The sequence below is a fragment of the Gymnoscopelus microlampas genome (genome assembly GCF_963454915.1).
Source record: "Gymnoscopelus microlampas genome assembly, chromosome: 24".
NCBI lineage: Eukaryota > Metazoa > Chordata > Actinopteri > Myctophiformes > Myctophidae > Gymnoscopelus > Gymnoscopelus microlampas.
Genome location: NC_139961.1, coordinates 15,047,039 through 15,073,777, shown reverse-complemented (window position 1 = coordinate 15,073,777; position 26,739 = coordinate 15,047,039). Strand labels below are relative to the sequence as shown.

Here is a 26,739-nt window from a genome sequence, read left to right as displayed (position 1 = left end):
CCACCCGGTCCACACCCGGTCGGTCCCCACCCAGCGTCTGGTCTTCAGGCAGAACTATTCTTCAACATTAACTCCCCCGCCCCCATTATAACACCCTGGATTCAAACCCCGGGTCTTTCCGTGTGTGGGAACACCAAACATCTACTGACAAACCAAAGGGGAATCCCCCCGGTCAATGGTCAACATTAGGCTTCTGGGATTCAGGCAGGGCTACTCTGTTACACTACCAAAATAAAGTAAACGGTGATTCATTCAGATAAAATACTTGTGAAGTCGGCCACTCCGTCAGCACAACAGAGTGGGCCAACAACATGCGATTGAGGAGCCTTTCCATGACCTTTCTCTGCTCTTGTTTGTGGGCTCTGGCGTCGCTAGTGTTGTGTATATTTGGTGTTACAGCCACAGGGGATCAGTGTAAACGGACTGACAGACCTCTATAACAATCTGATGTTAATGCCTTTAACACAAGCAACTCTGGAATACCTACACACCCTGGGCGAGAGAGAGGGGAGGTGTGGGGGGCGACAAAGCAAAATAGAGAGAGAGGGAGAGAGGTAGGGACAGAGGTGGGGAGAGAGATGGAGAGAGGGGGATAGATGTAGTAATCTTAAGGGAGGGGACACGAGGTGGGTCTCATGAAGAGAGAGAGAGAGAGAGAGAGTTGGAGGGGGGGCCGACTACAAATAGCAGGTCCTGTTCTTCAGTGAGCCTCGTTCTCCTGCTGCTTTGTCCTGTATCTACAGTGACTGTCCGTCTGCTGGACCACTATAGTTTGCAGTGCTGAGGATTCCCAACTGTTTGCGGTTGACCCGGAAGAGCTGAACCACTACGTCCCCCTACGAAGTGCAAGGCAGACTCCTGATTTCTCCCAAGGCATTCCTGCTACACTGAGATTACTTCTGCTTCTCACCAAGCAGCCCCCCCCCCCTCACCACACAGCACCGCATCTCTCTCTTTCTCTACCCCCCCCCATAAACCACCGCCAACAACATGGCCTCCTACTCGTCCTCCTCACAGTCTGCCAGTGCCTCCTCCTACCGCCGGACCTTTGGGGGCCTTCAGGGGGGCTCCTACGCGTCACCCTCCCTCAACCGCTCGCTCTTCGGACGTCCCGGCTCTGCGGGGGGCCACGTCACCTCGCGCGTCTACGAGGTGAGCAGGACCTCGGCGGCGGCGCCGAGCTACTCGTACCGCGCCTCCACCTCCTCGGCCTACGGCCGTCCGGCGGCCGTGTCGTCGTCGACGCGCGCCGCTTCGGGCCGCTGCTACGCCGCCGGCGGCATGATGGGTGAGACGCTGGACTTCAACCTGGCCGACGCGGTCAACCAGGAGTTCCTGACCACGCGCACCAACGAGAAGGTGGAGCTGCAGCACCTCAACGACCGCTTCGCCAGCTACATCGAGAAGGTGCGCTTCCTGGAGCAGCAGAACCAGACGCTGACCGTGGAGGTGGAGAGGCTCCGAGGCCGCGAGCCCGCCGCGCGCGTCGCCGACGCGTACGAGGAGGAGATGAGCGAGCTGAGGCGACAGGTGGAGATGGTCACCAGGGAGAGGTCGCGGGCCGAGATCGAGAGGGACAACCTGGCCGATGACCTCGACAAGGTCAAACTCAGGTGGGTTGCCCTGGGCTGCCTGCTTGGCGAGTGCGTTTGCGTGTTTGAACGAACACACAAAGCCTGATTTATATTTCCGTCATTAGAGGGTGTGCTCTGCTGAAAATACCCAATCTATAAGCTCACAATGCGTCACAGATGCAACCCGTTGTAAGCTTATAGATTTGCTGTTTTCAGCGCGCGCCACGTTGTACGATGGAGCATGAATTGGGCATATACTATAGACCACATGGCTTCATTGTCAAGTGGTTGCAGCACAAACGATGTCGGTAACAAGGGTTCGAATTCCTGAACTGTTGACGGATATATTGCATGCTGTGTGTGGGGCTCGAACCTACAAAGTTTTTTTCCCATCCTGAAAAGACTATGATCCAGAGTACATGTCTCAAAATACACAAACATTGTGCAAAATGTATTTTTTAACATAACATTCCCTGAAACACAGTTTCCCCATGTCGGTCTGGGCCTTTACAGTTCTGTTACTCTAAGAGTGTACAAATGGACATAGAAGCAAAAAAAACTAAAAAACAACGAAGTTCTACTTGTGGTGACTTCAGGTGAAACAGTTTAGAGTAATGAAGAAGAGTAGAATGAACACTGAGGATTTTACAGTGTAGATTGGGGTCCCAGCTAGACAGGGGCGTCAATTGGGTATGGCAAGGTATGTATGCATGTATGGACGTGCCATACCTTGGTTCCAGGAAAAGAAAAAAAAAGAAAATTGAACTTGTTACAACCATGTTACAGTAAGTGTGATGTAGTAGCCTAATGCAGGTGTAAGACCATTGTGTTTGTATTGTGTTATAGGTATAATGCATAGTTTTCTATGCATTTCGGGGGTTTGGACCGAAAAAAAAACATTTCGGCCACACTCCCAGGATAGGTGTCCCTTATTTTAATCTCTGGGAGTTGGCAACCCTAACCTTGCCATACCTTAGCTTTTGCTGAACTGACGCCACTGCAGCCAGACCATTGTATCAAATTGGGGTTTGAGAATAACTGCTCTAAAATATTTATTTGGTGACTTTTGGAATATTCTAAAACATATGTTTCTTTTCTGTACGGGATTAGCCTCTCTGCCCACTGTTCTGTCCACTGGGGCCAGCCATAGCCTACTACTGCAACCTGACAGCTGATTCACTTCAAAAGTAAAGCCCCATCATGACCACAGTGGTTTAAAAATATACTCCATGGCGGTAACCACAGCAAACAACACAACAGATAACGACCTCGGTCTAAATTACCACAACTCTCTCTCATATTCCCTGGGGCCGGTTTGAATCAGACCACTGTGTTATCGCTCTATCGTCCAACCTCCGCCGTGCACGGCCCTCAAGATGCCAGGGGCTTTCTCCCAGTAGACTGTGTACAGTATGTGATTCGTGCATCTCTTGAACGGAATCGAATACTCTGCACTTCGACCCCCCGCCTGGAACTGTATCCGTTCCCCTGTCACTCTGTCCATCTGCCTCATGCATTCCTTTCAATCTCAGTACGGATGGGAATTATACCACAGTTTAGCGGCAGCATCCTTTGGCCTTTTGGCTTTGCCGGGAAGGGTTCGCATGATATCCCTGATCATCACTTTAACTATAGGAGAGGATCGAGATACACTACTTACGTCCTTTCCGGGATGTAAATCCCCGGTCTCCCATGTGAGTACTGCTCATTCAAAGAGGACACTCCCACTTGGACAATCAAATGTGCTTATTGAGCTTCAGGCAGTACTACAGTGCTTGTCAACCAGTAGGTGTCCTATGCAAAAAAACAAGCTCTAAATTTCTCAATGGAAGACAGAGACCACCTCCAACCACTGCAGATGTGTTAGCTAAATATTGTGTTAAAATACTCTACCATACAGATTTGTTAAAACAAATAAGTTGTATTAAATGGTAAATGGTGCATTTATATAGCGCTTTTATCCAAAGCGCTTTACATAGATTGTGCATTACATTCACACACCGATGGCGGAAGAAACCATGCCAACCTGCTCATCGGGAGCAATTAGGGGTTCAGCGTCTTTGCTCAAGGACACTTCGACACTAACTCTGGGGGAGCCCGGGATCGAACTGAGAACCCCACGGTTCGGCATCCGGACGCCCTATCCCTAAGCCACTGCCGCACATGATTAATTATTGTATTACAAAAATGGTGAGATGAGTGAGGGTGAACTTGGCGAAGAACCCTGACTCTTTGCCTAAGCCAGTATAACTCTATCAAACACCTTTGGAGTGAAGTGGAATGCCAAATGTGAGCCAGTTCCCTAATCGGCCAGCATGAAGTGCCCGACCTCCCTGGCTGAATAGAAGCAGCAGTGTTCCAACTAGTGAGAGGCCCATCCCAGAATAGTAGAGAATGATACAGTAGCAAAGGAGGGACAAAATCCATAAGCCTGTGACTTACTTTGTTCTGGTTTTACTATCCAACAGGGGACTTTCAGGTCCCTAAAATAGTCAAAGGACACATACACACACACACAAAACACCCCTGTAACAATTGAGCTGAACATAAACTGCAAATGAAATAAACTAAACGTCCTCTTAAAAGGGCAGCAGCCATCAGGACAGATGTCAACAGCTGTCCCCTGCTGTACCAGAGACGTATGGTCATTGAGAAGCCAAAGCTCTTTCCATAGCACTTTCATAATTCAAACAGTGGTGTAAAGCAACTAAGTACATTTACTCAAGTACTGTACTCAAAGTAAAAGTCTTAAGTACAAAATTCCGGACTGTTACTTGTAACAGAGTACTTCTACATTGCGGTATTGATACTTTTACTTAAATAAAACATTTTCCCTTTTCCCACCACTGATATGTAATTGACAGGTACATTTTACCCTGTACACCTACAGTATCTCTTCACCGTAAATAGCCAATCCACAAGCTCTCAACGTGCCACATTGCAACGTGTTGTGACCTTACAACGCACAAGAACTTAATATTGATACAATCGATTATTTGCATTACAAAATGATACGATATGATACAAAGTCAAACGATACGATACGTTGCTGTTTACATATCGATATACTTAGATTGTTGAAATTAAAATCGATGTTTCAATGCAGTTTCTGTATCGTCACACCCCTAATGCACAGCGATGCACCCTGAGGAGACAATTACACAATTCAACAACGTGCCTCTATTGCATTGGTTCTCAAAGTGGGGTCCGGGGACCCCCAGGGGTCCTTGGGGGGGGTTCCAGGGGGTCCCCAGCAAAATGTGTTAATATAGCATCACAATAATTTTAACCTTTTATACTTTGGCTATTCAAAAATAGCAGATATACAAGCTCATAGCGCGGCACTGAGTGCCGCGCTATGAGCTTGTAGATCTGCTATTTTTTTTGAATTAAGATATTTTTTGCAAATCTTTGAATATATATATATTTTTAAAGCCAACATTTGTAACTTAAATCTTTGCTTCTGGGGGTCCCTGGAACAACATATTTTGAGATGGGGGTCCGCGGCCAAATACATATCATTTTGGGGGTCCTTAACATGAAAAAGTTTGAGAACCACTGCTCTATTGAAATACACTAATTCTATTATAATGGAGAACTCACACTGAAGAATTGTATATATATATATATATATTACTGCTGACTGAGGCTTGATCTGCAGCGATCTCTGTGACTCAGAGAAGCAATAGCATCTTAGCCGTCGTCATTAAAATGATGGAAAGATAATGAGGCTGCTGAAACATGTGCAGTATGAGTCATTATGGTGTGTGTGTGTGTGTGTGTGTGTGTGTGTGTGAGAGAGATACAGCAGAATCACGCACGCACGCACACACACACACACACACACACACACACACACACACACACACACACACACACACACACACACACACACACACACACACACACACACACACACACACACACACACACACACACACACACACACACACACACACACACACACACACACCCCATCAGTCTTTGCTGCTCCTGGGGCAACACTCCTCCACAGTGCTGTGTTCATGAAGTGCTCTTCTATAAAAGGACAGGAACGATAGATAACATACATTAACCACTTTAGCCCTATTTTGTTCCTAGGCTATTTGAAAATAGCCCATCTACAAGCTGTGAGCTTGTAGATGGGCTATTTTCAAACATTTTAGTGCTTTTACTTTTGGTACTTTAAGTACATGTTTACTCAAGTAAATTCCTGGCTTTTACTTGTAACAGAGTACTTCTACATTGCAGTATTGATACTTTTACTTAATAAAACATTTGAGTACTTTTTCCACCACCAACTTTCTCTTTGACATGTTTCTTATTCTGTTTTGCTTGCTCTCCCTCCTTCTGTTTCACACAACACATTTCACCCTCTAAGTTACACCTTTAAAAGTGTGATGTGACAATACATCTCCTACATTACATTGTATTTCTCCATCATTCGCACATTGCGATACACTTCTTTGAGTCACAGTTTCCCATTCTTGCACGCTTTCTTTCTTTCTTTCTTTCCCTCCCCGTCTTTCAGCCTGATGTATATTTCGCTGCGCGACGGTGCCGCTTGCCAAAAATAGCAGATCTACGAGCTCACAATGCTTGTAGATCAGCAATATTTAGCCAATTAAACATCAGGCATTATTCTCTCTTCCTCTTTCTCTCTAGTCTCTACCCTTTCTTTCACCTCTCCTCACTTTCTGCTTTACGGCAGGCTCTGTATCATCTTCAAAGTAAAAGTTACGATACGATACGATACAAACAGGGTTGCCAGATCTGCTTATTATAATTTCCCCGCAAGATTTTATTTGAAACTAGCTGATGTATATGTTAAAGTGCACATGTGGCCCATAGTGGCTTCTTTTGGAGCTGCTTTTCCTAGACCTGGTTGCTTGTTTTTCTCACAGAATCTGGCAACACTGGTTCCGTATCATCTTCAAAGTAAAAGTGGAGAAGTGAATGCCCCTGGCATGCCTCCGAGCTACAATATGCACAGTAAAAAATCTGTTGTTGGACCTCACGTCACATTTGCCACAATAAAGCTAAACTTTCAATTCAAAAAGCTTTGTTGGCGCAGTAAAGACTCTATTGTCAAGGGCGAGACACATCAACCAACACTCAATAAAACTCTCTCTCTCTCCAGGCTACAGGAAGAGATTCTTCAGAGGGAAGAAGCTGAGAGCAATCTGTCTGCTTTCAGAGCGGTGAGGTTCACGCACCATGCATCTCTGTTGGGGGGAGGGAGGGGGGGTTCTATTCTAACACCAAGTCAACATAAATGAATCAACCTGTGCAGAAATATACCATATTTTTTATAGATACCAATACTTTCGTACTTTTACTCAAGTAAATGTTGAATTCCGGACTTTTTTTTACTTGTAACAGAGTACTTTTCTACACAGGGTTGCCAGATCTGCTTATTATGATTTCCCTGCAAGACTTTATTTGAAAATAGCCGATCTACAAGCTCACAACGCGTCGCATCGCGACGCGTTGTGAGCTTGTAGATCTGCTATTTTCAAATAGCTGATGTACATGTTTAAAGTGCTAATGTGGCCCATAGCCGCTTCTTTTGGGCTGGTTTTCCCAGACCCGGTTGCTTGTTTCTCTCACAGAATCTGGCAACACTGCTTCTACATTGCAGTATTGATACTTTTACTTTAAGTAAAACATTTGAGTATACTTCTCCCACCACCGGATTTTTGTCGTAACGCAGGACGTGGACTCGGCGACTCTGGCCCGCCTGGACCTGGAGAGACGCATCGAGACGCTGCAAGAGGAGATCGCCTTCCTGAAGAAGATCCACGAGGAGGTCTGTTTGTCTGTTCCATACATGGGCAACTGCCCCACCCTCACTTAAAGGACAACTTTGTTTTTTTACAACCAAGGTTTATGTTTTAGATTGTAATTAAAGTAAATAAAAGATGAGTGTTACATTTTTTTAATGTACTGCTTTCTATAGTTTTAGCAATTTTTGCGATCTTTTTTACAGTGGCACCGGGCATTCTGTCCGGTGGCTAAATATGCCTTTTTTTTTACACAATAACCCGGTGTTTTCTTTATTATTATTTACAGTAGCTCTTCTAGCCCCCAATAACTCACATCTGGTCATCAAAGACCACGGGACCTTTTTTATTGTGTAAAAAAGGCATATTTAGCCACCGGACAGAATGCCCCCGCCCACTGTAAAAATGATCGCGAAAATTGCTAAACCTATAGAAAGCAGTAAATGAAAAAAAAATAACACTCATCTTTTATTTACTTTAATTACAAGCTAAAATATAAACCTTGGTTGTAAAAAAACAAAGTTGTCCTTTAATGTGGCCCGCAGGTTACTATCGGAATACTGATATATTATTGATTTCAGCTGTTATTACAATTCCAAACATGCAAACATGACCCGCTTTAATTACTTCAGTCTATATTAGTAGCTTAATGACTAGTAATAGAGCGTGGCAAAATTTCTGAAAGGGGCGTCAACAAGTGTCTTTTGGTAGCGGCGGACATCTTTGAGGGGTAAAAACCAGGTTGACTTAATATTGCCCAATGCCACACCCAATGCCAACGCCCCCCCCCCCCCCCCCCCCCCCCCCCCCCCCCGTGGTGACGACACGTTGGCACGCTCTATAACAATTCTATTGTCTTTTTTATGTCCAATGTATTTATATTTAAGTTAACCCATTAAGACCTGGAACTTTGTCATGTTTTGATTTGAGCTAAAAAAGCATTACTTTACACTTTGGGCTATTCAAAAATAGCAGATATACAAGCTCATAGCGCGGCACCAAAGATTGAGCACCACTGATATAGAAACATACGTTTTTCAGAAAACTGTTGAGATTTAGGAGACATGTAGAATCGGCCTCAGGTCTCAATGGGTTAATAAAGTTAACATAAGTATAACTAAATGCATTTGAAATTGAATAAAAATGTTACTTTTCAAGATTCTAATTCAAAAAGAGAAAACAAAAAAATCTGGATTCCAATAGCAAAAATAGCCGATCTGCAGTGCGACGCGTTTTGAGCTTGCAGATCTGCTATTTTTGCTACTTTTGTGTGACAGAATGGCTAAGTACAGCATTCATTTACGAAAAAAAGTTAAAATACGGAGATAAGAGGTGTCTGCCCGACAGTATATGCAATGTGGCCCTCTGGAGTGAGTGTGGAAATATAGTGGCCCTCTCCATCATCAAAGTTGGTCCTTTTGTCCTTTTTGTCTGTCCTTCAAGATCTATCCGTCCGTACACTTGTCTCCTTCGTTAACCCATTCAATCCAGGCGGATCCAACGCATCTCTGTCATTTTAAGATTTCTTTGGCTATTCAAAAATAGCAGATTTACAAGCTCATCTCTCCTCCTCCTCCTCGCTCCTCCCTCCTGGTCCTGGCAGGAGATCAGGGAGCTGCAGGCCCAGATGCAGGAGACTCAGGTCCAGGTCCAGATGGACATGTCCAAGCCGGACCTGACGGCCGCCCTGAGGGACATCAGAGCCCAGTATGAGGGCATCGCCGCCAAGAACATCTCTGATGCAGAGGACTGGTACAAGTCCAAGGTATGGGGGGGGGAGAGAGAGAGAGAGAGAGAGAGAGATGAACAGAGTTAGACAAAGAGTCATAGATAGATAGATAGATAGATATAGATGCCGTTGATCCGTGGTCTTCAACGTTTTCGGCCCAAGGACCGAAAGAGCTGAAAGAGAGATGAAGCAGGGACCCCCTCTATATAGTGCAGGGGTCTTCAACCTTTTCAGGCCAAGGACCCCCTTAGCCGAGAGAGAGGTGAAACAGGGACCCCCTCTATATTGTATCAAATTGTGTTTCAGATTAACCTTTTTTTTTACTTGGTCTGCTCTTTTTTTTTCCTCTACACCTATGCCTATTGGTCAAAAAATGGCTAAAGTTCTCCTTGGAATAGGGATGCTAGGGTTCAAGTGGTTAATGCGAAAAAAATAGAAATCACATCACACAAAGATTTGGCGGACCCCCTGTAGTAACTCTGAGGACCCCCTAGGGGCCCCCTGTTGAAGACCCCTGATATAGTGTATATAATTGTGTCGCAGATGAACCTTTTTTTCTCTTTTTCCCCTCTACACCTTATACTACCTCTTTGCCGAAAATAGCCGATCTACAAGCTCTCAACGCCTCGCAGTGCGAGGCGTTGTGAGCTTGTAGATCTGCTATTTACAGCTAATGTTCCCCTCAGAATAGGGATGCTAGGGTTCAAGTGGTTAATGTAAAAAAATAAGTCCTCTCACACAAAGAGTTGGCGGACCCCCTATAGTAGCTCTGAGGACCCCGGACCCCCTGTTGAAGATAGATAAGATACTGTAGCTCATACCTGGGCAACTGGCGGCCCGGGGGCCACATGCGGCCCCCACCTTCACTTAATGCGTCCCACAGGTTAATATCGGAATACTGATGTATTATTGATTTCAGCTGTTATTACAATTCCAAACATGCAAACATGACCCGCTTTAATGACTTCAGTCTATATTAGTAGCTTAATGACTAATATTACATTTGTATTGTCTTTGTTATGTCCAATTTAGTTGTATTTAAGTTCATAAAGTTTACATAAGTGTAACTAAATGCATTTGAAATTAAATAAAAATGTTACTTTTCAAAAATAGCAAAAAAACTAAATCAGGAATCCAATTCCAAAATAGCCAAAATAGCAGATCTACAAGCTCAGAACACGTCGCACTGTGACACGTTTTGAGCTTGTAGATCGGCTACTTTTGCTACTTTTTTTGTGTGACATAGAATGGCGAAGTATGGCAGTATTGCGTGATATCATGTACCGTCCGTCGGTGACCTTTTGCCCTTTCCCCCCCTGTGGCCTGACCCATAGGTGACCGACCTGAACCAGGCGGTGAGCAGGAACAACGAGGCTCTGAAGACGTCCCGCCAGGAGACCATGGAGTTCAGACACCAGATCCAGTCCTACACCTGTGAGATCGACTCGCTCAAAGGCACCGTATGTACAGTACCGATACCCTATTATCATAGTGATGGAAGAAGTCTGCTTTATTATTACGATACGATAATACTTTATTGTCAGTTTGCACTGAAATTTGTCTTGCGACCCAGAAACAGCCATGTATGCAACATATAACAGTACACACATTTGACATGACACAAGAAAACAACAAAATACAAATACATACATAAAGACATGCAAAGACAAGAGCAATGTCCACCACTCAGCCTACCCCTGGCTTATAACTCCTGATTAAGCCTCAATGTCGTCTGATGGACAAAGGACCTCTTCAGTTTGACCTTATTGTATGTAGGAACACTGTATCTCCTTCCTGAAGGCAGCAACCTATATTCTCCATACAAAGCATGGCTAGTGTTTGAAGTGATATTCCTTGCCAACCTTATCATACTGTTATCATACGTAGATGTATAGAGCCTCTGAAGTGGTTGTCCAACAATCTTTGAACAAATGTTCACTTGTTGCAGCAGTTGTGACTTTAAAGCTACAGACAGACATCCATACCAGGTGGTACTACAGTACTGCAGGACACTCATAATAACAGAAGTGAAAAACAAAAGAAGAATCTGTCTACTAGCACCAAAAGATCTCAGACGGCGAAGGAAATAGACTCTTTGTTTTGTCTTCTTACCCACTGATTCAATCTGGTCTTTCCATGACAAAAGGTGGTCTATTACTACTCCTAGGTATGTATACGAACATACCTGGTTGATCTGTTCACTATGAATAGTAATAGGGGATCTGTGTATCTCTAGTGGGGCACCAAAAATAATCTCTTCTGTCTTTTTTGTGTTAATGATAAGAGCGTTGTTATCACTCCATTCCACCATCTTATTTACTCTGTGTTGGTGCAGTCCAGGATCACTGGAACTATCCAAAAGAGAAATCAAAACTGTATCATCAGAGTACTTTAGAATGTATTGGTCTGGCTTGTCAGTGCGACATTCAGACAGACATTTCTCAGTACTACAGCTGTCAGTATAAAGGGTGAACAATACAGCTGAGCTTACACAACCCTGGGGAGCACCAACATTAGTGGTTAATGCTGAGGAGAGGGTTTTGTTCACTTTCACCCTCTGTACTCTGTTAGTAAGGAAGGAAGCATACCAGTGAATTAAGCATGGATTCAGTTCCAACTGTACCATCTTTGACACCAGAATATCAGACTGTATTGTATTGAAGGCTGAAGAGAAGTCTAAGAACAGCACCCTTGCATGATTCTTATTAGACTTATCTAGGTGTTTTGTAATGAAGTGGACCAGTGTGACAACCGCATCCTCTGTACCGCAACCTTTCTTATAAGCAAACTGACAGGGGTCAAATTTGTCTTTAGTTATACTCACAAGATGTTGCAACAGTATTCTTTCCAGTGATTTCATGGTCACTGAAGTAAGAGCTATGGGTCTATAATCCTTATGTTCTTTTGGACATTGGATTTTGGGTAATGGTTTTATGTGTGAGGTTTTCCAACACAGAGGAATTATATGTGTGTCTACAGAGGTTTGAAATATTGGTTGCCACACAGGAGTACTCACATGTTCTACTTAACCCATTAAGACAGGGAACGCATCTGTGTCATTTTAAGATTTCTTTGGCTATTCAAAAATAGCAGATATACAAGCTCATAGCGCCAGCTTCTACCCTGAATAATGACAATAATACATATTTTAGTCATCTGAAATGTTTCAGTTTTTGTCTAGTTTTAGTCGACTAAATATCATAAGATTATAGTCGACTAAATCTACAGTTGATTTAGTCGACTAAAATGTATTTTGCCGGTGCTTTGATGGCGTAGTAATAGCTGATTTTACACTTGGTTGCATGTTGAAAATAGCCGATCTACAAGCTCACAACGCGTCGCAGCGCGACGCGTTGTGAGCTTGTAGATCTGCTATTTTCAGAGCGCAACACCCGAGCGCCAACAAACATAAAATGACATGTCTTTTAGTTCTACTGGATCTCTTCTCCTAGTCCAGCCCTAACATTTTAGTCTAGTTGTTATTTGTTGACGAAATTGTCAATATATTTAGTCTTGGTTTTAGTCATCATAGCTTAGTTTTTATTCAGTTTTTATTTAGTTTTCGTCAGAGAAAAAAGGTAGTCGACGAACTTTTTCGTCATAGTTTTAGTCGACGAAATCAACACTGGTCATTGTAGGCACCTCGAGCAGGTCAGCACTACATACCTTCTATCTTTCAAACCTTCGGTCCTTCCTTTCTTTCCTCCTTTCTTCCCTCTCTCTCTCTCTCTCTGTCCGTGCAGAACGAGTCTCTGCTGCGTCAGATGCAGGACATGGAGGACAGGCACGGCCGCGAGGCCGGCGGCCTCCAGGAAAGCGTCTCCCGGCTGGAGGCCGAGATCGCCAACATGAAGGACGAGATGGCGCGCCACCTCCGCGAGTACCAGGACCTGCTCAACGTCAAGATGGCCCTGGACGTGGAGATCGCCACCTACAGGAAGCTCCTGGAAGGGGAGGAGAGCAGGTATTAGAGGTCTATTGATGATAAGACAAATATAGGATCATTCATTGGGATGGATAGAGAGTGACCCTGCGTTTTAACAGCGGGCAACTCCGGGCGATGCCGGGCGATATCGCCCAAAAAGATAAAGAAAATCCATCTTTCATCGCCCCCCCGCCCACTTCGCCCGATCGCCGGCTCTCATAGACTTTCATTATATTTTTGGGCGACGTCGCCCAGAGTTGCCCGCTGTTAAAACGCAGGGTAAGGGAGAGAGTGACTCTTGCCATATAGTCATCATTGCCATAGGCATCAGTGGTGGAAAGTAACTAAGTACTTAAGTACTAATGTACTTAAGTGCAATTTTTAGGTTACTTTTTTACTTTACTAGAGTATTTCCGATTTGCAATACTTTTACTTCTACTCCACTACACCTCAGAGGCAAATATTGTACTTTTACTCCACTACAGTTATTAGAAAACTTGAGTTACTAATTACTTTGCAGATATAAATTATTACATTATAAAACATACATTAACCACTTTAGCTCATTTTATACCTAGGCTGTTTGAAAGTTGCACATCTACAAGCTCACAACGTGTCGCGATGCGACGCTTTGTGAGCTTGTGGATTTGCTATTTTCAAATTTCAAATTTCAAATGAGTATTTTTATATTGTGGTATTGCTACTTTTACTTAAGTAAAATATCTGAGTACTTCTTCCACCACTGGTCAGCATAGTAAGTTATAGCAATGCTCAGAAGAAAGACAGATACAATCAAAAATTAAGACATCACAGCAAGAAGGTCCTGGGTTCGATTCCCGCCGGGGACGCTGTGGGCGCTGGGGGCGTGTCTTCTCCTCCGCGTCATCAACGCCCATACCCTAGGTGGGGTTGGCGAAAGGGCCTACTCTGTGTGGAGTTTGCATGTTCTCCCCGTGTCTCCCAGGGTAGTTAATACCCTCACAAAAACATGTAGTAATCCTGGTCACTATACCACCTCCCCCATGACAGCCGGGGCGCCTGATGGAGGGGAAGGGAACTGGTTGGAATAACGTGTTCCTTCCACGCGCTACGTCCTACCAGGGAAACTCCCCCCTGTCAGGTGACAAGAAGGTCAGTTGGCTCTCATGCACTGAAGGAAGCATGAGCTCGGCCCTGGCCTCCCTAGGCTGTGGGGGACTGGTGTAGCGCTGGTATAGGGCTGGTGTAGCACCCAGGATCACTTAGGAAATTGGCACCGGGTGAAAAAAATGGGTTACAAAAATCGCAGGATAAAAAAAAAAAAAAAAAAAAATTAAGACATGCATGGCTGCAAAAAGTAGCCGACTCATTTGTACTCTTCGCTCTCTCCATCTCTCTTTTGTCGTTGGTAGCCTGCTGTTTCAACCTACGTCTCTATGCTATTGGACATTGTCACATTGCAACAATAAAGTTGTTTATCCGTCTGCCTCTCACTTCAATTCAAAAAGCTTTGTTGGCACAGTAAAGACTATTATAACACTGTCAAGGGCAAGAAAGAGACACATCACTAACACTCAATGAATCTCTCTCTCTCTCTCTCTCTCTCTCTCTAGGATTGCCTTGCCCATTCAGACATACTCCACATTGAGTTTCAGAGGTACTGTAAGAGCAAATGCCTCGCTGTTTCCTTGTTGCACCACTAGAGAGCACAAGTCACAAGTCTGTGAATCAACACAAATGCAAGGAGCTCTTTTATTCTAACTATGCCCTTGGTTGACTTCACCTAAGTCTTTGCTGAAGTCAACCAATTATTGTTTAAATGTTAGATTGTATAATCTGACTAAATAAATGTAGTAATAATAGTAATGAAATGCCACCTTTCATGACAGCACCTTAAAAGAGCATTATTAATAATTAAACTAACACTCAGGATTTGAGTATATTGATACAAAACGGGGGGACAATTATAAAGGTTTCAAATAAATGTTAACAAATACATATGTTAAGTAGTATTGAGGTGTTTACATCTTTGTTTGTATTATTATTATTTTTTTACTTCTGTACTTTATATACAGTGGCCTACTTATTGTGGTGGTTTGTATGATATATGTGGTCTTGCTTTTCCTCACCTCATGTGCCCACAGGAGTGATTGTGTTGTACTGCATTATGTGTGTTTGAACAGAGACCAGCCCTGAGCACCAACGGTCCTCTGAGATGCACGCCAAGAGATCAGTGCTTATCAAGACCATCGAGACGCGTGACGGAGAGGTAACACACACACACACACACACACACACACACACACACACACACACACACACACACACACACACACACACACACACACACACACACACACACACACACACACACACACACACACACACACACACACACACACAGGGTTGTTATTGTACATGTGGGTACATGAGGATTCCATAACATTCTCATCTCTATCTCTCTCATCTCTACCATGCAGAGCAATGTTTTGTTGCCGTCAACCTCTTATCTCCATATTCTAACTTGTAGTGTTTTTTTTGGGGTAAATTAACGCAAGGTCACACAAAAGTAGCAGATACACAAGCTTGAGCTTGTAGATCTTTTTTATTTGAATCCTGAAAAGTAACAGTTTTGGTTTCCACCTGACAGAGACGATTAACATTGTGATAATTGACTCGTTGGCAACATAATTGTTGTCTCTCAGAATGACAAGCACTTTACAAACCCCGAACAGTCAAAATGCCTAAAATCATAAAGTGACAGAATGTATAATAAAATGGGATCAAGCTAAAAGGAGGTCATTTAGCTAATGCTTTCATTCAGAGTGACGTATAATAAAGTGCAACAGTAGGATCATCATGGCGTGCTAAAGCACCAGTATGTGACTGACAACAGATGCATCCAATATTCCTGAAACCTACTCCTAGCATCAATTAATGTGATGAAAAGGTGCAGGGTAAAAAAATGCAATACTGAAGCCATGGACTATAGGTTTGTTTCCTCAAACCTATCAAACCATCGTCTCTGTTGGGTGGAAAATATGTCCAAAACCGTTACTTTTCAGGGTTCATTCAATTCCAAAAACGTCAAAAGTAGCAGATCTACAGTACTTGCTCATTCGCACCGTGTTCTGCTATTTTCCAATACTTCTTTAAACGTTTTACTTTTTAAATGTATTATTAACATGGGTCCCGACCCACTGTTTGGGAAACAGTGAAGTTATAGGGCATTCATTTACAAAAAAAAAACACACACAAAAAGTTAGAACTTGGAGATAGGAGGTTTCTGCCCGACAGCAACGATATTCTGTTGACGAAGGGTGATTGCCCCACATCCACCCTCTCTGTCATAAACACACACGCATGCACAGACTAGTTCCATGGCAGAGCAACGTTCAAATTCCTGTCCCTACCCCAGGGACCGGGACAGGCCTGACAACACACACACACACACACACCGGCACACGCGGAGATAAACACGCTTCAGCCTATATCATGTTATGACAGGCCATGCTACTATCGTTTCAACAAAGCAGCGAACCCCATTATCGAGATTTGCCTGTTAGTCACTCAGGGTTGCCAGATATGCTTATTATAATTTCCCCGCAATATTTCATTTGAAAATAGCCGATCTAAAAGCTCACAACGCGTCGCGATGCGACGCGTTGTGAGCTTGTAGATCGGCTATTTTCAAATAGCTGATGTATATGTTAAAGTGCTCATTTGGCCCATAGACCACCGAAGTCTGACGTAATTTACACATCCTTGGTTTGTCTACCTGGTTCGCGGTTTTCCACCCCCATTCTGAATCCCATAGACGTCTTTAATATCGCTTCAAATAAGAACTGTGTTCCAAAAATAAACAAGTGACCCCGGCGGTTCGACTCTTATGGATATGAAGCATCAACTGACGGTGAGAAAACGATAATGCTACTTCCGCCGAATTAGTCACATTTTCGCCAGAAACAGACTGTATCAAATATAAGTGACTGACTATCATAAACGATACTGAAGCTCTTCCCTGACAATTATGCCGAGACAGTTTGTTTATTTTTGGACCACAATTCTTATATGAGACGATTCTATGATGACCCAATGTTATTCTCCATAGCGAAATTACTTTACGAACCAGGGGATGAACGAGTGACGTCAGGACTTCGGTGGTCTAATAGTCGCTTCTTTTTGACTGGTTTTCCTAGAACTGGTTGCTTGTTTCTCTCACAGAATCTGGCAACACTGTAGTCACTGTCCCTCTCACCAGAGGTGACCCGATTTTACACTCGGTTGCATGCTGAAAATTGCCGATCTACAAGCTCACAACGCGTGGACGCAGATCTGCAGATCTGCTATTTTTCGGAGCGCGACACCTGAGCGCAACCAAACATAAAATGACTTGTCTTGCCCTAACATTTTAGTCTAGTTTTTATTTGTTGACAAATTCATATAAATACATATATTTAGTCTTAGTTTTAGTCATCATAGCTTAGTTTTCATTTAGTTTTTGTCAGTGAAAAAAGGTAGTCGACAAACATTTTTCGTCATAGTTTTAGTCAACGGAATCGACACTGATGGAGACAACACAAGGCACATTTTAAACGTAACCACACGGACCCTAGCACACCTATTCCGGGCATGTCATAATACGCCTAACGTTCGGTGAAAATAGCAGATCTACAAACTCACAGCGCATCTTGTTGCAATGTGTTCTGAGCTTATAGATCGGGTATTTTCGGAAAACGAATTTGGCGTGTAGAGGGATAAAATGAGGGTGCCAAGGATAGACCCCTGGGGGACCCCAGTCAACCAAGTATATAGGGTTTAAACCCCATTAAGACCTGGAACGCATCTGTGTCACTTTAGATTTCTTTGGCTATTCAAAAATAGCATATATACAAGCTCATAGCGCGGCACCGAGTGCCGCGCTATGAGCTTGTAGATCTGCTATTTTTGAAAAAAAAAAAACTTTTTATTATTTTTTTCCAAAAACTGTGGCTTAAGTTTATCTGCAAGTCCTTTTTTGTGTCCGTTTGCAGGTCGTCAGCGAGTCGTCACAGCACGAACAGGACATCATGTAACCACGTGTATCACGAAGAAGCAGAGGGAAGAAATCTCTCCTTCCTCTGGAAAAGGTGCATTGGAGGAAAAAAAGTTATGAAAAGTAAAACAGAGGAGGAAAAAAAAGGACTTTATAAACTCACCGGCATTGGTCTGTACTCTTCTTGCTGCGAGGATGCTGTTAAAATGAGTGCGAGAGCAAATAAAACAATGATTTGTATGCGAAGGCAGGGTGATCGGGAGATAATCAATGGGTTGGGAGGTTGTTAAGGGTGTTAGATGATGTTGTGTTTAGGCCACAGGGAGGACAGGGAGACGATGCCTTCCGATTTGGAATGCTTGATGCACATTTTTTGATTAAAGACAGATCAATTAAGTATCGTAGCATGTCAAACTAGTAATTAATCACATTGTCTAGTTCAGTGGTCTTCAACGTTTTCAGGCCAAGGACCCCCTAGCTGAGAGAGAGATGAAGCAGGGACCCCCTCTTATATTGTATACTATTCACTTTTGCTGCTCTTTTTTCCCTCTACACACCGATAACTCTTTGCCAAAAATAGCCGATCTACAAGCTCACAACGCCTCAGATCTGCTATTTTTGGCTCTCCTCAGAAAAGAAAAGGGATGCTAGGGTTAAGTGGTTAATGTAAAAAAAATAATCATATCACACAAAGATTTGGCGGACCCCCTGTCGTAACTCTGAGGACCCCCTAGGGGTCCCGGACCCCCTGTTGAAGACCCCTGGTCTAGTTCTCAAAGTGTGGTCCAGGGACCCACAGGGGTCCTTGAGGGGGATCCAAATGGACCCTCACAGATCTGTAACTCTGAGAGCATACACATTTGTATACTCTCAAAGTGATGGAGGTCCCTTGAAATGAAAAACGTCCGAGAACCACTTACCTAGAACGATTATCGTTTATGGCCCGACACACTGAAATATGATTTTCTAAATAGAAGATGACATTGAAATGGTGTTTGCTTTGCTTTATGGCTGCAGACAAACACACCGGCCTTCGGACGGACACACTGCTGTGTCATTGTCGCACAACGTACCCCGACTTTCAATTCACTTCCCAAGGTTACAGTCACAAACAAGGCTCACACAGAAGGAAGGACGGACAGATAAGAAGCAAAGGATGATGGGAGAGGAGATAAAAAAAAAAGAGAGAAAAAAAAGAGAGGCTGAAGATTGAGCTGAGATTGGACGAGAGAGTGCAGGTGTTTGTGGAAGGGGAAAAGATGTCAGGGAGATACTGGGTATACAAGAAAAACTGCTCCGTGTGTGACTTGAAAGCAAGGCCAGCTATCAGGAGATCAGGAACTATCATCATCCCTTTTTACTGAAGAAGAAATTGTTTGCCAATAAAGCAAAACTAAAGGTGCATAATCATTCAAAACGATCTGTGTTCGGTGTGTGTGTGTGTGTGTGTGTGTGTGTGTGTGTGTGTGTGTGTGTGTGTGTGTGTGTGTGTGTGTGTGTGTGTGTGTGTGTGTGTGTGTGTGTGTGTGTATTTCTTTGAATACCTGTGTTGTATGTTTTTGGCAGTCTGTGGGTAAGCTGTCCATGATTGTCTGTATCTGTGTACACAGTATGTTGCTTGTGTGCAACATCCTAGGTATAAAATAGGGCTAAAGTAGTTAATGTATGTTTTATAATGTAATGAGGATTTTTTACTTTACTGGAGTATTTCCAATTCTCTGTACTTTTACTTCTACTCCACTACATCTCAGAGGCAAATATTGTACTTTTAATCCACTACAATTATTTGAGTTACTTTAGCTACTAGTTACTTTGCAGATATAAATGATCATACTATGAAACATACATTAACCACTTCAGCCCTATTTTATGCCTAGGCTGTGAAAATAGCAGATCTACAAGCTCACAACGCGTCGCATTGCGACGCGTTGAGAGCTTGTAGATCGGCTATTTTCAAACATTTCAGTACTTTTACTTTTGGTACTTTAAGTACATTTTGGTACCAATACTTTAGTACTTTTACTCAAGTACATTTTGAACACCAGACGTTTACTTGTAACAGAGTACTTCTACATTGCAGTATTGATACTTTTACTTAAGTAAAACATTTGAGTACTTTTTTCCACCACAGCCAATATGGCTGCCAGGGAAAAAAGGTCCATTCATTGTGTGGAAAATAAATAATTCAGACACATTAAAGACTTGCATTGACCACGTACAGTATAGGCCCAAACACATGCTTTAATGAGCAGAATAATAGTCAAGTCATACTTTGTTAAAAAAAAAAAAAAGCATGGGGTTACTGGCCCTACATGTATGAGATTCACTCATGGTGTACACAGGATGGCTATAGAAATAAATAAATCAAAAATAAATACATCCCACTGCAAGATCACGTTGCATTTAAATTAGAGAAACGCTCCTAATAAACGTACAACAGAAGAAAGAAAAAAAGAACGCATCTGTGTAATTTTAAGATTTCTTTGGCTATTAAAAAATAGCAGATATACAAGCTCATTACAAACTGGTAGATCTGCTTTTTTTTTTTTTATCGTGAAAATGTGTGAAAATCTTTGAATATATATATATTTTTAAAGCCAACATTTACAACAAAATGTTTTGAGATGGGGGGTCCACGGCCAAATGCATATCATTTTTGAGAACCACTGTTATTATAGCAACATAATATTTTTCAAAAAACTGTTATTTAGAAGACATTTGTAGAATCCCCTGAAGCAAAGATTTGAACTGACAAATGTTCGCTTTAAAAAAATACATATATTATTAAATACATATATCTATGAGCTTGTATAATATCTGCTATTTTTGAATAGCCCAAAGAAATCCAAAAAATTACAGAGATGCGTTCCCGGTTCGAATCGGTTAAAGAAAACGGCCACAAAAAAAAAAAATCAGCAAGTGCAGTGTTTTTATGTACAAAAGATGGTTTACAAAAAAGTACATCTGTAGGAGGTGGTGGGGTGGTATAAGGGGGTGGGGCTTATCGTCTGGGGCGGGGCTGGGCTGTGGTGAGTGGAGCCAAAACGAAGCTACTTGGGACTAAAGAGGCAGAAGGTTCAAAGGTTCAACAGTCATGCAGGTTCGGGGTTTCTCAGTTCTTTCTTTGGGGGGGGGTGGAATCCGTTATGGATATGCCACATTGTATGGCTGTAAATATGTCCCTCGCCCCTCCCTCCACCTCCAAAATATCAACACGTTTTAAGGTGCACTATTAGACAAGAATGTTGAAAAATAAAATAAACAAAAAACTAGGGATGCACCGATATGGAGCGACACCGATGTTTAAAATAACAATTTAGCAGATAGCCGATACCGATATTTGTTTATTTAGTTTTTGGTGTTATTATTTCCCCCTTTTGTGCAAGGGAAACAAATACATCTTCATTATAAGAAATAACTGTTCAGAATCTGCAGAAACACAACATAATTGCCTCATAATTCCTGTAACTTTAACCAGAAAAAAATAAAAGAATCAAAAAACTATTTTTTTCCCCCGCCTTTTTTTTTTGCCGTTACCGATGTTGACCGATAATGGCAAATATCCGATACCGATATACGGCCGATATATCGGTGCATCCCTACAAAAAACAAAACAATCAATGCACATAGTGGAAGTTGTTTTTCATAGTACAAATCACCGTGGCCACAACAAGTCCTCATTTGTCATTTTCTCCTATTCTAGAATTCTAGAATAATTCATAATTAAATAAGAATTCTGTCTTATTTACACCAACACCACATGAGATTGTTTATTTCTTCCATGTTTTTAACATCAGTCTCACACTTTGATAGAATTAGACATGGTATGGGCAAACTAAGGGTCAAGTGCCTTGCTCAAGAGCACCTTGAGATTGGTGAATTACGGATTTGGGACACCCAGGAATATTTCTCAATCATTCCCCATGTTTTAGTGTATTTCAAATGGTCATATATATTTTTTTAACCCATTAAAAACCGGGAAAGCATCCGTGTCATTTTAGATTTTAGCGTTGGCTAAAATTAAAAAAAATATTTCTTTTTTTTTTTCATTTTAGATTTTAGCGTGGCTATAAAAAAATAGCAGATATACAAGCTCACAGCGCGTCACTCGTGCCGCGCTGCGAGCTTGCACATGTGCTATTTTGGATTTTTTTTTGTAGTTCACCCCGAAAAATGACTTATTTTCTATCAATTGCACACCCCATGAAGCCTTGAATTCATGGATTTTTTTTTGTTTTGTCGCATTTCTAAGCTAATAATTTGATTACCGGCGGAAAGACGCTAATGTATCCGGTAGGAGACTCAAAGTACACTCTTTGAGTCTCCTACCGAAAATACACCCGGTCATCGAATGATTGGCTTATAGGAATGCGACAAAAACAAACAAAACAAATCCATGAATTCAAGGCTTCATGGGGTATGTAATTGATAGAAAATATTGAGTGAACATTTTGAGTGAACTACTCCTTTAATTACGAAAGAAAATTGAGAACTACTTTTTTTTAGAAGGCATTCGTAGAACCCGGCCTCAAGTTTGAATGGGTTTAAAGGCTTGGGAAACTTATTTTCAGTAATTTTCAGACTTACAGGACATGTGGTGGTTGACCCTGAACGACAACGACGATAACAACAACAACAACAACAGCTCACAGGAGGTGACGGTGTAAATATGGCTTTCGTTCTTGGCCTCGCAGCACATGACTCTCCAATGCTTTCATTTATATACTTAGTTAGCCTGTCGGTGTCCCTTTAATGTGTTAATATTCTATGCTCTGTTGATTAACTGAATACATAGGACCATGTCCCCAGGACTTTTTTGTGTTATCCTTTCATCCTTTGTTTTATCCTTTTAGTAAAGTGTTTTACTGTATCTCTGTGGTGTTTCCATTTTTTGACTAATAAAGTATTAGTAGACAATCGATCAATCGATAGATCTGCTATTTTACGGGACACCAGCATGCAACTAAGTACAAAGCCGGCTTTAACCCAAGCATTTGGACAGACAATGAGTCAGCTATAGACCTCAAAACATCTCACCCTGCTCGTCACAGCCCTCTCCCCAAAACATCATAATCATCTGTATCTATATTTCTCAACACAGTCAAATTCATAGGAGGTCTGCCAGTAACCGCCCCCCCCCCCCCACCCCACCCCCCCTCCTGCTGCTAAAATGGTACAGTCCAAGAAGGGGCAGGCAAGGCACCCATATAAACGGAAATCCCCCTCCCCTCCCCCTCCCCCTTCAAAGTGCAGTTTGTTTTGTGAAGAAGTGAAATTGTCCAGCACCAAAGAATGATGAATGCGTTTCCCTCTCCCCTGAATGTCTCTCCAACAGGGAGGAACGCTAGTTGTCCAGATGGCACAGAGAACTATAGTAAGGACCTCAACGTCCCATTTAAGAACCCTTATTTCACCTTATAAGTAACATTAATCTCCATTTAAGGGTCTTTAGTTCGTTTCCACTTGAAGACCCTTAAATGTTTTCGTTCAAGGATCCGTAACGAGGGATTTAGGTCCCAGATCTCCTTTAAAGAGATCTCGTTTCCCCCCTTTTTTTTTTTTTCAAAAGCACCTCGGTTCTCCCGTTATTCATTTTTTTCTCCTTTTCGGGTCTCATAAAGTCTCTTCTAAAGTGTCACAGAAAAACAAAAGAACGGTCGCAGCAGACGCACGCAGCGCGGCGGAACAACAGCGCGAGATCGTCTTCCCATTTCTTTTAACACCTGAGCCCCATCGTCGACACCTGAGCCTGGCGCGTACCGCAGTGCGATCCCTGATCGGAGTTTTGAAGTGATGTGTCGTTCATGATCGATTCGTTTAAAAATAACTAGTTCATTTGCCGTGAACGCGAACGAGCTCGTTCACTTTCTGAAACTGTTACGTTCAGGCGCGACGTGAAGAAGAAAACGCTCCCGCGATGGTATTTTACACTATAAAACATACATTAACCACTTTAGCCCTATTTTATACCTAGGCTATTTGAAAATAGCAGATCTACAAGCTCACAACGCGTCGCGATGCGACGCGTTGTGAGCTTGTAGATCGGCTATTTTCAAATATGTTAGCACTTTTACTTTTGGTTCTTTAAGTATATTTTGATGCCAATACTTTTACTCGAGTAAATTTTGAAGACTAGAAAATAGCGCTACTAAGCGAGAATGTGAACGAATCATTTGAACGAATCATTGCCGTGAACGTGAACGAAATCGTTCGTTCACTAAAATGAACTTTTTTTTCCCACCACTAGAGTTTTGGCAGAACAGGTGATATAATGGGTGGGCAGGGGAGGGAGAGAGAGAGGGAGAGAGAGAGAGAGAGAGAAAGAAAGTGTAGAGCCACATAAGTGCAGGCATGCATGTGTTTTGTGCGTGTGCGCATAGCGTGTCTATGGAATTTTCGACCGGGTCCCTCTCTCTGCGGTTTTCACGCGCAGTGGAGCTGCTCCGTCTAGTACAGTGGTTTTCAACCCTTTTCATCATATAAAAACGTCCAATATTCATTCTGCATTTGCGCCACGGAAACCAGCGTTTGATGAGATTTATTAAGGCTCTCAGACCCACAAGACGTAGAATGTTTTGTCGTCGTCGCGTCGGACGAGATTTTGTCCACAGTAGATGTTGGTACCAATAGGAGAGATAAGAGGCAAACGTTGATCAAAATAGCAATAATTTAAAGTAATGCAGATGTTTAACAACGATTTAACGCTTGAGAGCGTAAAATGAAACCAAATGGACCCGTGAGGGTCCATTTGGTTTCATTTTACGCTCTCAAGAGTTAAAGATCTATAAAGGGTATATTTCGAACTCCCAACTCTAATGTATATATTACCAACTCTCCATCATTTAGCTGGGGACCACCTGGAACCGCCTCAAGGACTACTGGCGGGCCCCCGGACCACTGGTTGAGAACCACTGATCTAGCAGACAGGGAAAAGGGGAGTGGATTGTGTGTCATGGGGGCGTGGTTACTCCCATTTTGGGAAGTGCGACCGACCGAACCCCAGGCAACAGGGGTGCGGTTACCGCTAACTCCAGTTGCGGTGTGGTTAAGACCATTTAAAACCCACATCTAATTAGGTTTGTGCGTAAATCCAGTTAAGGAGAAATGTATAACTAAAGCCATTCGGATGCGATTAAAACACACCGTGGGACGTAAAAAAAACATGGACCCAGTCGTTTTGGGATTGTGTTTCGATCCATTTCGGAATGCGTTAATTAAACCCGCATAGGTTTGTGGTCTATCCTAGGCTGTGGGGGATGTGTGGTTTACTCCCAGTCGTGGGGTCTGGTTATACCTAAGCCTGGGATCAGTAGCATTTTTCGGGGTTTCTGATCCGGTTCAGGCGGCCCGGAACCGGCACAAGCCGGAACCGCGGGTGCCTGGCTGTGCGTCACCCCAAAATAATTCCCCGCGATCAAGGGCATTTCAATTTTTAGGGCCTACCCGATAAAACCCTCGATGCGGCGTAGTTCAGCTTGTAGAAATAGTTTGTTTGGTATGTATGTCCATCCTTTATTCCAACTCGTAGCGACTGGCGAGACTAAACTAGTAGTTATACTCGATTTAGCATTTCAATGCTAACAGGGGGAACCAAAACAAAGCGGTGCCGAAAAACAGGAACACACACACCCGCAACCACAGGTTTTTTTTTCACTTTTTTTGTTTTTCAGTAGGCGTGGCCTAGACCGGATCACACGGGCCATTTGATAACGAATACCAGGCTTTTCTCTGAGGTGGAAAGTCTGGTTACACGAGGTTAGGTTATACCCATTTAAACCCAGTAGATTTGGGGGGCTGGCATAACCAACCCCCTGTCTAGGGGAGGCATGTAAACCCAGGGTCAGAGCGTGATTAGCCTGCCCCTAGCCCGTCTGATATCTGGTCTAGAGGGGCGGGTTCACAATCTCCGGAGAAAAATTCCGTGGGATCCTATTGGTTCACCGATCTTTCCGTCCGTCAGCCCCCGCCCCTTCCCGCGCCCCCCCCCCCCCCTCCTCCTCCTCCTCCCCCCCAATGTGCGGCATCGAGAGCCCTGACGTCACAACATTTGGCGCGACGCCCCACTGCACTCTGGTTGGTGTGGGGGGAAATGAAAGGTCGACTCCCACTTCCTATGCCAGGAATGTCAACAGCTCGGTCCAGGCTCTTATTTTTTGAGCAAAAAAAACGCGACGGAAAATAAAAGCCTGGAGATGGGAGGCTATAGAGCGTGACTGAACGTGGGCGTTCTGACCCAGTCAGGGCTGCGCTCAGGCCTCTCTTAAGTGAGAGAGATGAATAAAGTGGCTTCAGATCCGTAGTGAGGGCCCCTGGCTGGCCCCCCCGGTGAGGGGCGCGGTGGAGCCGCAGTCATAGTCCACCTCCACCATGGCGTGGGGACCCCCCATCGACAGGCGGCTGCTGGGGTACGGACGGGCCTCCTCCATCTGCCGCTCGCGGAAGTTCTGGATGTAGCTCTGCAGGCGGAGGAAGGAGGAGGGAGAGGAAGGAGGAGAGGTTGGTATTCGGCGGTGGCGGAAGGAGTACTCACCTTCTTTTTTTTTACTTGAGTAAAAGTATCGATACCACAATGTGGAAATACTCCGTTACAAAGTAAAAGTCTGGTATTCAGAGTTTACAAAGGTAAAAGTGCAAAAGTATTGACGTCAAAATATACTTTAAAGTACCAAAAGTAAAAGTACTCATTATGCGGAATGTCCCATTTCAAGTTTTCA

At 43.3% G+C, this 26,739-nt stretch overlaps 2 protein-coding genes across 4 annotated transcripts in view; one reads left to right on the top strand and one right to left on the bottom strand.

Annotated features, from left to right (window-relative positions):
• Positions 1–714: 714 nt before the first annotated feature.
• Positions 715–18,778, top strand: desmb (desmin b). Of its 2 annotated transcripts, none has more exons than XM_084050837.1 (9): positions 715–1,613; positions 6,715–6,775; positions 7,288–7,383; positions 8,961–9,122; positions 10,421–10,546; positions 12,830–13,050; positions 14,604–14,647; positions 15,174–15,259; positions 18,024–18,778. In XM_084050837.1, exons 1-9 carry the CDS (start codon positions 991–993, stop codon positions 18,063–18,065), a joined length of 1,461 nt encoding a protein of 486 aa, XP_083906963.1. In that variant the 5' UTR covers positions 715–990; the 3' UTR covers positions 18,066–18,778. The 2 variants fall into 2 exon arrangements, with proteins under 2 accessions (XP_083906963.1, XP_083906962.1); XM_084050836.1 differs by having other exon boundaries at positions 14,604–14,652; positions 15,176–15,259.
• A 7,317-nt stretch (positions 18,779–26,095) lies between these two features.
• Positions 26,096–26,739, bottom strand: part of tmem198ab (transmembrane protein 198ab) — a 46,578-nt gene continuing 45,934 nt past the window's right edge. For both annotated transcript variants that reach the window (XM_084050706.1, XM_084050705.1), the window contains exon 5: positions 26,096–26,481. In XM_084050706.1, the coding sequence (XP_083906832.1) occupies positions 26,314–26,481 (168 nt within the window). In that variant the 3' untranslated portion in view covers positions 26,096–26,313. The remainder of the gene's footprint in view (positions 26,482–26,739) is intronic.

Coding starts and splice junctions, on each gene's coding strand:
- desmb (XM_084050836.1), top strand. CDS start 991: ATGGCCTCCTACTCGTCCTCCTCACAGTCTGCCAGTGCCTCCTCCTAC. Junction 7,384..8,960: donor TGAAGAAGATCCACGAGGAG/GTCTGTTTGTCT, acceptor TGGTCCTGGCAG/GAGATCAGGGAGCTGCAGGC. Junction 10,547..12,829: donor TCGACTCGCTCAAAGGCACC/GTATGTACAGTA, acceptor CTGTCCGTGCAG/AACGAGTCTCTGCTGCGTCA.